The sequence below is a fragment of the Eleginops maclovinus genome, chromosome 22, assembly GCF_036324505.1.
Source record: "Eleginops maclovinus isolate JMC-PN-2008 ecotype Puerto Natales chromosome 22, JC_Emac_rtc_rv5, whole genome shotgun sequence".
NCBI lineage: Eukaryota > Metazoa > Chordata > Actinopteri > Perciformes > Eleginopidae > Eleginops > Eleginops maclovinus.
In genome coordinates, this window is record NC_086370.1 from 6,749,281 (window position 1) to 6,766,238 (window position 16,958).

Genomic DNA, 16,958 nt, shown 5'->3' on the forward strand with positions numbered 1-16,958 from the left:
TGAGAGTATCCTGACTGGCTGCATCACCCCCTGGTATGGCAGTTGCACCGCCCTCAACCGTAAGACTCTACAGAGGGTGGTGAAAACTGCTCAGCACATCACCAGGACGGAGCTGCCATCCATGGAGGACCTCTACACCCAGCGGTGTAGGAAGAAGGCCAGTAGGATATTAAAGTACCCCCATCACCCCAGCAACCATCTGTTCTGTCTGCTGCCGTCTGGCAGACGGTACCGCAGCATCCGGACCAAGACCACCAGACTCAGAGACAGTTTTATACCACAGGCTATAAGACTGCTGAACTCCTGAGCTCTGTGAATGTCTACTCACATCCTTTTATAGTACACACATACATTCATATATATTATACACATCTGCCATACATATCTGTTTATAGTACACATATCTATATATTATACATATCTGCCATATACATCTGTTATACATAATATATGCATCTGTCCATACCTCCTCATTCAACAGTGTAAAGTGTTTAAATACTTTCAATGTATTCCACATATGTATATATTTCACATCCTTAAATCTTTATTGTTGTTATTGTAAATATTCTTCTCTCTTTTAGCACTATTTTATTTATCTTATTTGCACCATGTATGTTGAGTTGTTGGAGGAGCATGCGACATAAGATTTTCATTGCCAACATATACGTTGTATATGCTGTGCATATGACCAATAAAACCTTGAAACCTTATTCGAAGCCCAGGTGTCGATTCAAAAGAAAGAAAGCAAACCCCCTCTTGTAAGTTTTAAAAGGAGTATTTAATAAAAGGATGCAGCAGTAGGTTTTACAAAAGTTTCACAGCCGTGGCTCAATAGCCCGGGACACGCGTCCACAGGCCGCTGACTGAGTGGAGCTCATCAGTAGTTACTGTCTGGCTGTCTGGAACAAAAGAGAGATCGATTTCACAATACAAACATGCTTTATAGAACCACCCCTTTCCGACCATACAATAAACAACTTCAAAATAAGACGCGCTCCGCTCTCGTGCTCTCATTGGTTAGTAGTGGGGGGCTGGATCCTGTTGGCCGCTTGTCACATGGGGTTCTCCTGATTCTTCTATTGGCTGACGTCGTCGGGGGCGGGTCGTCTTATGACGTCACCGTCGCCATCTTGTTAGCGAAGTCCTGAAGCTCTCAACTACAATATTCTATTATGCAATCCTTCTGAGGTTTATCAGTTATTAAACAGGCAATAGTATCATTGCAGCATCAATGAGTGAGCAGTAGAGGCGGTAAGTTTAGTATGTAACTCCACGCGTCCTTCTCCCTCTACTCATATATACAATACAATATTAGCTTTATGCTATCTGAGGCTAAAAACAACATCCGGTAATACTTCCGGAAGTGGACAAATATGATCCGTCCAGAAACAGTGAATTATCTTTTAATGTTCCGCTCCAATATATTGATTATTTCTAACAGTCCTAAGCACTTAACCGGCTAACGTAGAAGCTCCAACAATTCTTTATTTTTGTAACCAAATCAGCAACTGTCAGCTGCATGGGGATGATATCAACTAGTTTGCAGGTTAAATTATTTGTTTTATAATCAGGAGTAGACACTGACTGATATTGGAAGGTCATTGTGAACTTACAAAACAATTCATCTTCTTTTCATGGTCCTTCATGTTGTGTGTCCACACTCATGTGATCAGTGATAATAAGTACAGGTTGGATTGGGTTTTGCCAACATAAACAATCCTCCAGGCTAGTAACTACACAGTTTAAAATCTGTACGGGTACAAAAACAGCAGCTAGTGTTTTTGGTACACTTTAAGGAAAGACACTAGAGGTGAAAATGAAGCATTGTCCTATTTAATGTGTGCTCATTAGCATCGTAAGAGGCCAGTTTCAAAATTATTGCCATCATCTTTTAACAGAGGGATATTTTAAATATATTGGTTTAACCACACCACAGAACTGCAGTAAAAAAAACAACTAAGCAATGTTTTTTGGTATAAAATAATCTATCTATAATTCAGGCTATGAATGATACAATTATTAAAAAGGCCCTCTGTAAAAACCTTTGGACAGAAAAGCATTGTGTACATGAAGCATTATCTAATGCTTACTATTTCTGTGAAATATTCAATGCACACGAACAAAGTTAGTAAATTCAACATCTAAATGTGTATGGTGAATGTTTCTTTCCAATAGTCTGAAAGAAGTTGTCATAGAAGCAAATCTCAAAACTTAAACTCAAACTGCTTTTATCGCGCCTAAAAGTACACAAGTACATGATGTAAAATGTGAAAATGCAGCACAAGACTGATAAGTATTGTGGTGTGTGTGTGTGTGTGTGTGTGTGTGTGTGTGTGTGTGTGTGTGTGTGTGTGTGTGTGTGTGTGTGTGTGTGTGTGTGTGTGTGTGTGTGTGTGTGTGTGTGTGTGTTCTCCTCTCCAGCCTGCTGTTCACAAAGGCCAAGCTTCAAGAGGCCCTGTTTGGCCCGGCTGTAGCCCTGCAGACCTGTGAGGAGATGCTGCAACACTGGCTCAGCCGCTATGATGTCAGCCGCTCCAGGTTAGCGCGAGCATGAGACACATTTACTGTATGAATATGGTACAGTTTTTTTTACTGCTATGCTAGATGAAAGTTTGGGAGGGGGAATATTTTTCTGCTTTGGTATAGATAATCCATAGTGTGAGTGTTTGATTCATTATTCAGTGTGTGTTTTAAAATTCCTGTACAGGATCTTAAAGTACACCTTCACTTATTAAAGAATAAGTGTAGGTGAACTATTTACAGAGCCTTGTTATTAAAAGGTTAGAACATGTTGTGTAAACTGTGTCTGTGCTTGTGATCATGTGAATTAACTGTGAATGTCCTGTACAACTGTGTTACAGTGAGACTGATGACAGCAGCAGTATACCGATGGCTGACAGGGCAGAGGTCAGCTGTGGACCCAGGAAACTCTCCATCCACCTCACCCTGCCGGACTTCCAGGACGCCTCCACCGGTCTGCTCTCTCTCTCTGATTAAAGTCATGTCACTTTTTTGAACATGCTGAATTGATTATTTTAAATGAAAAACATCCTTCTTTTCTTCAGGTGTAAATACCAGTTAGAAAGGTGAATTTGTAGGTCAGTCCAAATCTCCTGGCATTTGACCTGTTCTGCACTGAAATTATGTTTGCCAGATACATTAAATATCAATGATCTGACTCACCCCCACGCCTGTGTTCCTGCCTGGGCCAGGGCTTAGTGATATTGCCATTTAGTGACAGGAAATCTATTAAAATTCTATTAACAGAGAATCAAGGTCGGATTTTCTGCCGTTGCCATATTTTAAATCCTACACCTTTCCTTACAGGTTCGCTGAGTCCTACGTCAGTTGCAGTGTCCCGCCTGGAAGCAGCGCTGTCTGAGGTGTCAGACATCAGCTCCACCCGTCGTCAAGGACCCACCTACATCTGGACCATCCTGGAACGCATTTGGCTTCAAGCTGGTATGACATCACGCACAACTTTTTTCCAAACACGAAATTGAATCTCTTTGAAATTGTATTTTATTGTTCTTTCTGTTAGCAGGGAATCTTTTTTTACCCTTGTTGTGGGGGCAAGTTAGCAAATCGGCATGCAAAGTTGACTATGAGGAAAAGTTTGTTTAGAAACTGGTGGTTGAAAATAATCTGATTGATATTCTTCTATTTCCCAGTGTTTTTAAGCTTTTGAATAATATTCCTTTTGGCAAGTACAAAATGGAAAATACATTGATTTCAGCCTTTCCCGATCTCCAAGAAGAAAAGTCTACAGCCCACTTGATACACAGAACAGAAATGATAAGAATCTGCATGGGAATATTTGCAAAATGTCAACGTGTACATGGCCAATCTTTTACCAGTATTATTGTTTATCATGTAAACCATATTAGTTTAGCATGATGGCATGCCTACATTTGCTAATTAGCATGTAAAACAATTGCGGCTGAGGCTGATGGGAATTACGTGAAGGTACTCTATGAAAATTGTAAATATTGTTAAACAACAAAACAACATTTTAACTGATGACACTTACTGGTACTTTGCTTAAACAGGTTAAGTAAATGGATAGACAAAGTCATTCAAATGTATCATTACAGGGATTTCAATGTCTGATCAAAATATCCTGGAAATAAGTATTAAAACAGTTCTCCCAAAACAACAAATGTCAACCTCATGGAGGCTCTAGAGCAAAAGTCAGAGGGTCATGATTGTGAGTCAGATATTGCCATCACTAAATGTTTAAAACAATACTTTTTGATTCCATCTCAACCAACTAACATAAGCATCAAATTGTGTTCATCCTACTTGACAAAGAGGAAAGCTTTGACTTCTCTTAGTCAACTGGAGATGGACAATGTGGTGTACCTCGTGGATCAATTCTTGGACCACTTATGGTTAAGCTTAATGTATTGATATGGAAACCTGGAGCCTTCATGTTAGGAATAACTTCACAACAAATCCAGGGGCTAATAAAAAAGGATAATGGTGCATCCAAATGCTCCCATTTCCAAAGTTAGGAAATGGATCTTTGGAATTTGGTGTGTCTATGAATTTTAAGTTGTAATTGATGCTATAAAGAAGTTGTGGTTTACTTCATGGCTTTGAGTGTTAAAACTACTCATTGATATCTGTTTTAGAGTTGTTGTCCCCATTTCCCATATTTAAACTACATTTTATGATTATTATGACATCACCTGAATGCAGCACAAATTCCCAATCTCACAATCTAAACAAAAATGTAAAAAATAATGAGTGTATCCTCTTCGTAATTCTGATCCTCTACTTGTTTTAATGCATTCTTCATGGACCATTAGTGGACCATATCGGCATATCTTTCAATAATCAGGCAGAAAGACAGACAAACAAAACAATAAAATGGATCCCAAAATATAACCGCCTTAGCGAAAGTAACTGGAATCAAAGCATGACTATCAGATGGCAACTTATGAATGAAAATCTTCTCCACACACACAGAGTGTGCTGGACAGGATGCTGCTGAAAAAGCTGTTCAGCTGACTGTCTTATGCAGCTTACTGACCTTCTTACAAGCTCTGTCTCTCTGGGGAGTGAGATATTGTTTATTCACTTTTTTAATATGCTTTTCTTCACGTTCCAGTAATGCATCACAGAATTATCACTAGAAGGTAACACACACACTCCACTTCAACTCCCAATCATCTCCCACGTTTGCTCCCCCCTTCTCTCTCTCTCACACACACAAACACACACACATACATACACACACACACACACACACACACGCACACACACACACACACACACACACACACACACACACACACACACACACACACACACACACACACACACACACACACACACACACACACACACACACACACACACACACACACACACAGTTGTGTTTCCGTCACACTACCTTTGCTAACATTCATTTCCTGGAGACTGACCCTATCCGTAACTGCTACTTGCCTAATCCCACTTCTAACCTTAACCTCATATGTAAGATTCCCACATTGAAATGTTAAAAAGACCATATCTAAGTTAAGATTTTGCATTATCCCCATTATTTTCAATAAGCCACAAACCTATTGAAAATCCCCTTTTCCATCAGGTTAACAGTACATTTAGAGGGGGTTGTCTGTTGACTTTTTATCCAGTTCAAGCCGCACTTTTACAATACTCTTTTTAAATGTTGGTCTTTTAAACTCTTTGGGCTCTTTGCTTTTAATTGATGTAAAAGCCTTGATGGGAGCTGGGAAGATGGTCACCAATATGCTTAAGGCTGGAAATGCCTGTGTGATAACATCAGATATGTAGATATACAGACATCACAATTTCCACTTGAAATGATATATTTGTAATCTTGTTATTGTGTGAATGGGATTTCTGCAGCCATTTTCTGCCTTTACAAACAACAAGGACATCTTAGTGGGTAGAACCATTTCTGCATACCTTATGTAGGACTGCGCTGTACCTGCATACATGTGGCCACTGTTCTATTAAGGGCAGAATGGCAGTGATGCATACTGCTATTACTTCCAGCCCTTCAGCCTCAGTCTGCCTGTGGAAGTTTACAGAAGAGTGGCGCATTAGCAGGAAATAAAGAGAGGAGTACAGAGACGCTGCACACAAACAGCACTCCTCCCATCCACCACGGCCGGAGTGTATGAGGCATGAGAACCAAAATGAGAACCCATATAGCAGGCTAGTGAAGCCAGGGATGTAACCAGCATACCAGAGTGTTATAGTACGGGATAGGATGGTGTAGGGGTCATTCGGTCACATCCCCTGTGGCCGACTGTAATTCAAAGGTTATTTTGAGTGTTCAACCTTTGATCTCTGCTTTTCCTTTCTGGAGTCCAGAGAAAATAGAAACTGCTCGCTGCTGATTTAAATAAATAGTGTGTGTATGTGTGAGAGCAAGGGTGTGTCTCTTAGCTCAAGGCTGAGTCAGTTTTACCCCCAAACCCCCCTCTCTCCGTGTGCACATTCCTCTTCTCATCGGTCACTTCCTCTTTCGATCTCACATCTTCATTGGCCACATAGGAAAAAACACTCACAGAAGGCTTTTTAGAATGGATATACTTAGCTCCACGTAACCTTTCAAACGCACATGCAAATGGACATTATACATTCTTGCAATGATCAGATTTTTTTTCCTGGGAGCTCAGGTGAGGAGAAGATAATGGCCTTACATAACCAGAGAGCGTTCACTGAATCATTTTACCCTGAAGTGAAGCTATGAAAAGTAAACCGGAGGCTGGGAAATGGCTGTTTTTCATCTCACAGAGGTAGCATGCATGCACTAAGTATCTCCCATCTGTGCATTCATGAGACACAGGTAAACAAACAAAACATCCACTACCAAACACACACATGGGCTCACTCAGCGCTCGGGAGCAGACGGCGTGTACAATATATTTGCACAAGGCAGTTCGCTTGCTCTCTAAGAGAAGGTAACACACACACACGGACACACACACACACACACACACACAGTTGTGTTTCCGTCACATTACCTTTGCTAACATTCATTTCCTGGAGACTGACCCTATCCGTAACTGCTACTTGCCTAATCCCACTTCTTACCTTAACCTCATATGTAAGATTCCCACATTGAAATGTTAAAAAGACTATATCTAAGTTAAGATTTTGCATTATCCCCATTATTTTCAATAAGCCACAAACCTATTGAAAATCCCCTTTTCCATCAGGTTAACAGTACATTTAAAGGGGGTTGTCTGTTGACTTTTTATCCAGTTCAAGCCGCACTTTTACAATACTCTTTTTAAATGTTGGTCTTTTAAACTCTTTGGGCTCTTTGCTTTTAATTGATAGAAAAGCCTTGATGGGAGCTGGGAAGATGGCTTTGCAGCATTCAACCCTGGATGGATGGCTGCAAAAAATTACTCAGCCTTTGTACACAGGCAACCCACTCTACCAGGTGACTTAGTGGACTACCCTGTAACAGTATATTTTATTCAGATAAAGGATTTAAGTCATCGAACGTCTGGGTCTTAATTCATCAGAAAAACAAGCTAAGCTAATGCTAGCTGCGGATAAACCCTACCGGTGAAACAATGTTTTTTAAAGATAGTGCTTTACTAAGTGTTTTACCGGTTATACTTACCAGGTCCCTAGAGACCTCTGATGACATAACGGTTTCTGGTGTAAACTTTTTAAGCAATGAACATCTTGGCTTTGGGAAGATGACCAAAGAAGACAACAATTCCCATGATCCCACGCTACGTCACAACCAAAACAAATTCCCCCTAGTGAAAGAAAATGACATAATGTGCGATTAACCTAACCTTAACTTGAATCTCTTCACCAGAAAATGTATAGATTGAGGTTATAAGGACATGTTTTTGTCCGCAACATAAAGGCGAGTCCCCAACATGTGAATGTGTAAACAGATTCATGTCCCCACAACATACATATACAAGCACACGGTGTCTAGAGCTGACAATTTTATTTTCTCAGGGTTTTTCTGGGTGTTGACCTAGCGTCCACTCCATGATTGACATCTCCCTCTCTGCGTCAGTATGCTGTCCAGATATTGGTCTTTCCCTGTCCCAGAGGCGGATCCTCTGGTCAGCTCTGTGTCCGAGTCTTATTGGACATTGATATGCTTGTAGGCGTAATGGTGTGTGTGTGTGTGTGTGTGTGTGTGTGTGTGTGTGTGTGTGTGTGTGTGTGTGTGTGTGTGTGTGCGTGTGTGTGTGTGTGTGTGTGTACTCATCTTCTAAGCAGCAAAGAAAGGAGGCAGGCAGCTTTAGTCTCTGATGGCCATATTTAGGCAAGACTTTCATGACTTCCCAGGCACTTCGTTGCTCCCACTCTGTGTGTGTGTGTGTGTGTGTGTGTGTGTGTGTGTGTGTGTGTGTGTGTGTGTGTGTGTGTGTGTGTGTGTGTGTGCGTGCGTGCGTGCGTGCGTGCGTGCGTGCGTGCGTGCGTGCGTGCGTGCGTGCGTGCGTGCGTGCGTGCGTGCGTGCGTGTGTGTTGGGGGAGTGGGTCCTTCCAAGTGTTGTGTTTTGTGTGTATTTAAACACTGCCCAGTTTACATTTTTACATAAGTCTGCTGAACTCACAGTTAAGTCATTTGTCACTCACACATGCTACTGATGGGATTAATCGGTTATCTTCTTTCTCTCCCTCCCTTATCATCCTTTCTTCATCTTTTCTTTAAATCCCTTTTCCTCTGTTTACCCCCTTTTCTCCTTCTCCATCTCCTCCTCCAGGGGAGTTGTTCATGGAGGATGGTCGGCTAAAAGAGGCCCAGTTCTGCATAGCCGAGGCCAGCGCGCTATTCCCCAACTCATACTCTGTGATGCTGCAGCGGGGTCGCCTGGCTGAGCTCAGAGGCCAACTGGAAGAAGCCAAAAGCCTGTACGATGAGGCCCTGGCCCTCCATCCAACAGGAGAACGCATACTTGTGCACATGGTGAGAAACGGTGAAAGCTTCAGTCGGCTTAATAAGAATCAAAATCACATTGTGCTCAGTGGTCTGTATGCTCATGTAAACAGACACACAGACTACATTTACATGCATGGATCCACTTATACATTTCTCTACATGAGTCTATTGAATTACAGTTGATGAAGGAAGGCCGAACATGTGCATTAAATTTTTAACTTGAGTACATTCAATTACACTGCAAAAACTTCTAAACCAAGTTAGGTTCACACTTAGTTCTGTGACGTAAACTAGCATAAATGTTCTTTAATCCACAACATTTGAATGGTCAGCTCTGTACCCAAACAGTACACACACAGTCAATTGCTAAGAAGATGTAGATAACTAGTTAAAAACCAGCATCTAAATTGAACACATTGTAATGATTAAAATGTCATCAACCTCTAATAAAAATTAGAACCTGAAGAAATTGGAAATTTTAATCAAGCAATTGATCAGTTTCATTTGGTTGCCTGTAATAGCGAAGTATACCCTTTGTGCATATGTCATCATTGTAGATCTCTGACAGAGGCTATACCAAATGGATTTTTGTCCAGTTTTAATTTGACATTTTACGCTTTTCAGATGTTGGTAATTTTAAAAGGATTATTAGAAATAAAGCGTTACATACATTAGCGGACAGCTAGTAGCTCCTCCATATATTTTTACCAGAGGGTAAAGAATGATTATTTTGTAGCAACAACTTCCTGAACAATGAAAAACAAAAACTCCTATAATCCTGCCTCCATATTTTGTTATTGTTTTGACTAACAGGACCCCAGGTAGCAGATATGGGCTCGGAACAACCTACTGCATAGTTCAGAACTAAAACAAGCGCAAGTTAGGCATGTAAACCTTTTGCCTTAACCAGCTAGCAACATGGGCTATCGTTAGCATAACAAGGTAATTGATACTGTATGTGTTTTACCCAACGGCGGACGCAAATCACACTAAGAAGCTAGAAGACCAGCATGCAGGCTCCTAGCCAGCTAGAACAGCAGTGTATAGAGAGTTTTGTTTAGAGATATTCTGACCTGTTGCCTTTCTTTTTTCTTTAATACAAAAACAAATCATCTGCAATCACGAGCACAATATCTTCATAGAGGCAATAAAAGGCTATAAAGTATGTTACCATCAACTATACTGTGTTTAATACTGATCTACCCTAGAGATAAGTCTTTATTGGCAGAAACCAAAGGTTAATTGTTCAAATGTGCATCTTTCTTTTGTAATTCATAATATTGGGCTGGCTTGTTATTAGCTGCTAATATTATCTCTAAAGGCGACAGGAATGATTGCAGATGCTCATAACCATTGCTCTGTTGCTTCCCTGTGCAGGGCTGTGCTGTGTCAGGATTGTGTTCATTGTGGTCTTAATTATAATTCATATTCTCAGATTGGTGGGAGGCCATTTTTGGGGAAATAGAAACAAACAAACATTTGGTTCGTAACCAGCACATGACAAACCCCTCAGTGAGTCTCTGTCTCTCTCCTGATCACTTCCCCCACATTTTTTCATCTCAGCAGATCCTCTCTCTCTTATTTCCGCACTAGAAAGATCCTCTCCCACCCACTCCCTGGCCCAGTCTGTCTTGCCGATGATCCTCTGGATTAACCACAGCTCATCTGACCTTTGAACTCTTTCTGTTGTCATGGTGAACCGATGAGAGGGATAGTCCCCTAAATCCGAGACTCACAATATCTGTTGTTGCCATAGTGACCATAGATGTGCTGGTTGATATATCTTTTCGACTTAGGTGCTGGCCACCTTGTGACCACATAAGGCTAATGCTTTTGCTCCTACTGTGCACTTTAGTATGTGTGTATTTGCAGTCCCATTGGGGTAGACAGAGGTACGCTCCTCTTCCATATTTGGCCTGTGGGAGAACCAATCCCTGGGGGTGTAAAGTTGAAACAAAGCCAGCTGGCAGTGTCCTACTCTGGGTCTCTTACAGGGCAGATGTGTTCACTGAAATATGGAGTGTGTGCGCATGTGTTTGTGTCTTCCTCCGTGGATTTGGCGCACATGTGGACTGTATTGGACACTCAAAAGTGATCTGTTTCATTTTGAAAAGTCAGCTTTTTGAAAACCAACATGACTCAGTTCAAAATATTGTTGCAAAACTAAACTCCTCATCTCGCCCCAGACATGATTTGACATAAAGATGATTTGCTACCACTATTTGTTCACTGATATTTGTTGGAACAGAGGCTAAATCTGTCTCTGGATTTAATGTTCTGTATGCATATTCTTGGATTAAGGCACGTTGGATGTAGTACGCTCAAATAAGAACGCTGCTATCTAGATATATTCTGGATTATATATAACACCCTTACAGGCCAGTGTGCTAAATATGTACACTTTTGCTTTGTGTTGGACCCTAAGTGGGGCAGTGTGTGGGACATTTTATGTGTAGTGCTATCCATAGTTCTGGCTTGCATCAGGATAAAGCCTTCAGATGCTGCTACATACTCTGTGGCTCTGGATTCATGATTTATTTTTACACTGTATCTGCTGTGGACACTTTGTGTGCCGGTGGCCCATTTATCCTGCTGTGCCTTGAGGGGAATCCTGATGATGTTCTTAGTTGATATTCTTACACTTGAGCTATTATTCTGCAAAAGTACATACTGTTCTTTCCTTGAATGTCCTTGAGATATGTTTTTGAGTTATTAGGGCTACACATAAAAGAAGATGTACTCCCACTGTGGCTCCACAATGGGATCCTTCTGATTTCTTTGTGGGATGATTTAAATGGGGAAGAAGGGCCTTTGCCGGAAGTGATAAACCAACAAATGTATTTATATATTTGCTAGTAGCCATTGATTTCTTGGATTCACCAATACATTCATGTTTAGCTCTTCTTTTGGTAACAAAACATTTCAGTCAAGAGCAATACTACCAAGTAAAGAAAAGAACATCACATTTCAGTCCACAAATTATTTGTTAAGTAATACTTTTAAATGAGAGGAACAATACAAGATTACATTTGAGATTATTATATGTTTTACCTATACATTTTGGGTCCTTAAATGTGTGATCCTTTTGTCGAAAGCATGGGATGATAATGCATGCATTAATCGTTTTAGTTATCCTTTAACACCAGCACTGACTTGGGAAAGTGTTTAGGCGTCACCAATTAATAGGCCACACACTTCCAATTAATGTTAAGGTGGGAAACATCATCCTGCATATACATTTTGTTTATTCTTTCTTCTTTTACACTATTGTAAATACTTTGCATGCAGTCAATATTGGTCCGGTACATCACTGAGCATTATCTTAAATGTTTTTTCTGCAAATTTACACAAGATTATTCCTCTCAAAGGAATAGTTTTGCATTTCAGTAAACATGCCTATTATCTCAGTTGTAAGGCTACGATAAAAAGATTGTTAGCACTAACGTTTGTGCGTTAAGCTAGAGCCGCTAAACGATTCTCTTATTTTAGCATAGCATAAACACTGTAAACTGTGGGAAACCGCTCACATTTTGTTGTTTAAGTTACAAACTGTTAGCAATTCTTGGCAAACATCATCAAGGAACAGTGACTTCTCCTTTGGTTGGTATTTGGCAGCAACCAAGGTTAAAGCAAATCTGAACTGAATGGAAGCTCTTGTTAGATGACAACATTGCCAAAAAAATAGATACAGATCTCCCAACAAAACCAAAACATTTTGCTCCTATAAATGTTCTACATCTGTACACTTATCTTTCTAGCATGTGTTCGAAATCTGAAGAGGACCAGGTTATCTGCTTTCCCCTGCTTCCTGTCTTTATGCAAGGCTAATCTGCTAGCTTTAGCTGTTATATTTCAATACTGGGAAAACATTTCTGTCCCTTAACAAAAACATTTCTTGTAGTTTTAGGGGAATGTTCAATGACAATAATTAAATCTACTTAAAGCCGAACAGGCAATAAAGCAAAGGATGTTCTTTTAGGTTCAAGACAGCGTTGCTTGGCTTCAACTCAGCTAACCAGAGTGGAGTGAAATTGTCATTTTCTCCACAGCAGATGAGCAGAGGGAAATATGAGTAAGGGAAACCCATAACCATAAGCCTTTCTGAAGCCCAGCAGCCCCTGCGGTGTGGTTCATAATAATACACCACCATGTTCCCTTATTCTCAGCACAACTCTACATAGCATCTACTGTGCGTGTGCGTGTGCGTGCGTGCGCGTGTGTGTGCGTGAGTGTGTGTGTGTGTGTGTGTGTGTGTGTGTGTGTGTGTGTGTGTGTGTGTGTGTGTGTGTGTGTGTGTGTGTGTGTGTGTGCGCGTGTGCGTGTGTGTGTGTGTGTGTGTGTGATCAGACAGTGACTCACCGCTCTGGTCAGCTGCTGGTTTCAGAGTATTTTTGGATGGATGAGGGTGTGGGACTTTGGCATGCTGTGTATGTGTGTGTGTAAGTGTATAAATGTGTGCTAATGGTTAGCTACAGACTTTTAGTTTAATGCCTCTCTCATTACAGCGCCTATTTTCTACATCTATCAAGGTATTAGCGATGTCAGCTTTTATACATTTGTCTGTCTGTGCTGCTAACCTCATTATGCTAAGTGAGTGGTTGACACGTGTGTGTGTATGTGTGGCATGTGGTCGTGCAATTGTGTGTGTCTGTTTGTGTGTGCGCTCTGATGGGTAGCTCATCCTGAAACACGGCCCAGCCTTGCTTCCGGCGATGGCATGAAATGAATCTGACCCACTCCCAACATCCTCCACATCTCATCCCTCCTGCTCTGAGTCACACACACACACACACACACACACACACACACACACACACACACACACACACACACACACACACACACACACACACACACACACACACACACACACACACACACACACACACACACACTTTTAACACACACTCTTTACCTTCTTTTTCCCTCTCCAACAGAAGCATATTCATACACAGCTTCACATATGCATGTATACTCTCAAGGACGAGGACTTGTGCTCATTGAATTAATAGCGTTCCAATTATCAAATGCCCCCCATCTCTCCGTCTCTTTCTCTCTCTGCTCTCCCCTCTGTGTGGATGGGGTCGGTTGTCAGCTGATTAGATAATGCAAATACATTATTTATAACACTTTGCACGTTCTCGTCGCTTTATGGGATTGCCTAGCAACCAGGGAAATATATTCTATTGAGCAAGACCTATGATAACCACTGAGAAGAGAGAGAGGAGTGTGTAGGTGTGTGTGTGTGTGTGTGTGTGTGTGTGTGTGTGTGTGTGTGTGTGTGTGTGTGTGTGTGTGTGTGTGTGTGTGTGTGTGTGTGTGTGTGTGTGTGTGTGTGTGTGTGTGTGTGTGTGTGTGTGTGTGAGAGAGAGAGAGAGAGAAGGGGGGGGGCAAACGAAGAGATGATTGGGAGTTGGCTAGTGCTTCCGTTGCTATGTATGGCTCATCTGAGCTCATGAGCTCACTTATTTTTTCCTGTTTCTTTGACACCTCTCTTTTTTTCTCTCCATCCCCCTCTATCTCTATTTACGTTCCCTGTTTAGCTCTTTCCCGCTCAGTCACACTCCCTTCCTTTGCTTTCTTCCTTTTCTTCTCCTCTGTGTCTCACATATCACACCTTCCTTTCATTCCTTCTTCCTTTTTTTCCCTTCCTGTTGCTCCATTCCCATGTGAGTGTGAACATGAAAGTGTGTCATGTTGACTGTTTTTTACACTTATATATTTATTTTATTAATCCAAATTCTATCTGTTAAGGGGTAAGAATGTATGTTGTAATGCAGGAATGTTTACAAAAATATACCATTTGCTTTAGACGTAGGGTGTTGCCTTGGTAGAGCGAGCAGTGGCAGGAGATGATGCACATTACAACGCAGTCACATTTCTGGTTCGTATTTTCTAACGAAGGGGTGTCTTGGCTTAATACACCCTGCCAACGCAGAAATAACCAATGATGAGATTAAAGGTTCAGGTAAAGACTCTCTTCCTGGTTCAGTGGCAGGGCATTAGGCCACTGGGTTACACTCTGTGAATGTGTGTAGTAGATGTTAGCCTCCAGGGGTTCAACAGACGGCTCTCGGATGACATAAGCATGCCCTCTGGTTGCCATATTGCATGAATATGGATCTTATGGACATGATTCATGCCATGCATACACTCAAACTAAAACTACATAACCATTTCTTACCTTGTGTCTAAACAAATATTTATAACTTTATATTTATTCTTGAGTTTTTCTGGTCACTAACAACTCTTCAGCTCTGTAGGCAACATGGCTGATAACAGCAGATTGCTACTCTAAATTTAGAGTTCAGCTGTCTCTACACTGTCTTCAAGACATTCATTTCTGGGATCTTATCCATATGACCATGTTGTCACTAATTCAATTAGTCTTTATCTCTTAAGGATGTATCTAGCTAACCAGCAGTCAGGTCAATATCTGGTTTGATCCGTTTCGAGCCACATCCAATCATCAATCTATGGTTTTAAATAGTGTGTGGCTTTATACATGAGCTGGTTTCCATCCTGCATTTATATGCAAACCATCATGTAATGAAAACTTATTTCTCCCTTGAGGTATAACAACTATTTGGTAGAAGTTATCCAAAACATATTTCACCCATGAATAAATCTCTGTGGTGGCTGCTTAGCTGTAATAAGTACGTTAGGATATTCCAAATAGCCTACTCTTTTTGTCTTTCACAGTATGAATTAATGAAAATATCAAATGACATTAAAAAACAAAAACTAATTTTCCCCAGTGCTAATAAGTTTCATAATCAAACCTCTGTTGGGTGTGTTTGTGAGGTTCGGGAAGCCTTCCTCGTTCTCATCTATCTAAATTAATTAAATGTTGTGTATTGTTTGAGGCGTTTCTAAAGTTTGCTTCCATTTAGCTAGAAAGAAGGATAAAACTCTTCTGCCCACTCGTTGGGTTTGGCTCGGCACAGTTCAGTTGTGCTTTAATGGCGCGACAAAAAACGAACCTATGCTGCCAAGCACCATGGGATCAGCTGAGGTAGAACTGGTGACAGATGGCCTGGAGTAATTAAAGCAAAACCAATAGATAACAGTTTTGTCAGTGTAATGCCAGAAACACTCGAAAGCAAACTAAATGTTCTTGGGCACACATTTGTTCACTCACCTCCTTTTCTATCTGCTCACTGTGGTACTCCCTCAGATATTGTGTTCATTATTGTGTCATTGTTACTATATTTTGATTCCCATTACAGTTTAAAACTGTTCTCATATTTCCTCTTAGTCTTGTTGAACCCTCAGTGATACCCTTTTATCTCAAATGTAAGAACAACGTTTAGATTTTGTTCATTTTAAATCTGTCGGTTAGGTACTAAGCTGAAATCAGGATGCTGTTAGCATAGCTTAGCATAAAGACTAAAGGCCGAAGAAAACAGCTTACCATGTCCAAAATCGTAAAAAAAACAAAACACTTAAAACCTTCAACGCCTTACATTTTGTTTATAATGCGTTTTGCATATGTCACAAAAATAAATGCAAGTTAAATGTTAGAACATTATCTTTGCTTATGACAACTAGCCACAATTACAGTGCATATAATGTTTCCCATTAATGTCACAGGCCTGGTCTCACCAAACAATGGCACATTACAAAGAATCTCCATGTTTAAAAAATGTGATTCTAAGAGCTTGGTGACTACTCACAGGGCTAACAATAGCATGATAGCTAGCCAGGACAAGCTAGCGCTAGTCAGCCACAATTGTTCACCGAGTTTCCTCACTAAAAATGAAGGACAACCGAAACTAAAGCCAGAAAAAATAAGATAAGTGTTATGTGCTGATGGATATTCTATTACTTTTCAACAAATAGCTTTAACACACCTTCATTACAAATTGTCTTTTGTATATCTCTGATCATGTAAAGATCACAAGAGACCATTGCAAGAAGGGCAAGGCTGTTATGACCTGCTAAGCTAGGCCAGCTAAATTCTGTAACCAGCTTTTGTGTTGTTGTGGCAAATGTGTCTCTATTGTGGTGTTTTTGTTTTCCTGTCAGCTTGTCTTGTTGGGTCTGTTAATATCAGACC

General features: G+C 40.7%; 1 protein-coding gene across 2 annotated transcripts in view; it reads left to right on the forward strand.

The window, feature by feature from the left end:
* The window catches only part of ttc7a (tetratricopeptide repeat domain 7A), a 50,303-nt gene that overhangs the window by 29,114 nt on the left and 4,231 nt on the right, over positions 1 to 16,958 (forward strand). For both annotated transcript variants that reach the window (XM_063875373.1, XM_063875374.1), the window contains exons 17-20: positions 2,422 to 2,538; positions 2,862 to 2,974; positions 3,328 to 3,462; positions 8,724 to 8,926. In XM_063875373.1, the coding sequence (XP_063731443.1) occupies positions 2,422 to 2,538; positions 2,862 to 2,974; positions 3,328 to 3,462; positions 8,724 to 8,926 (568 nt within the window). The remainder of the gene's footprint in view (positions 1 to 2,421; positions 2,539 to 2,861; positions 2,975 to 3,327; positions 3,463 to 8,723; positions 8,927 to 16,958) is intronic.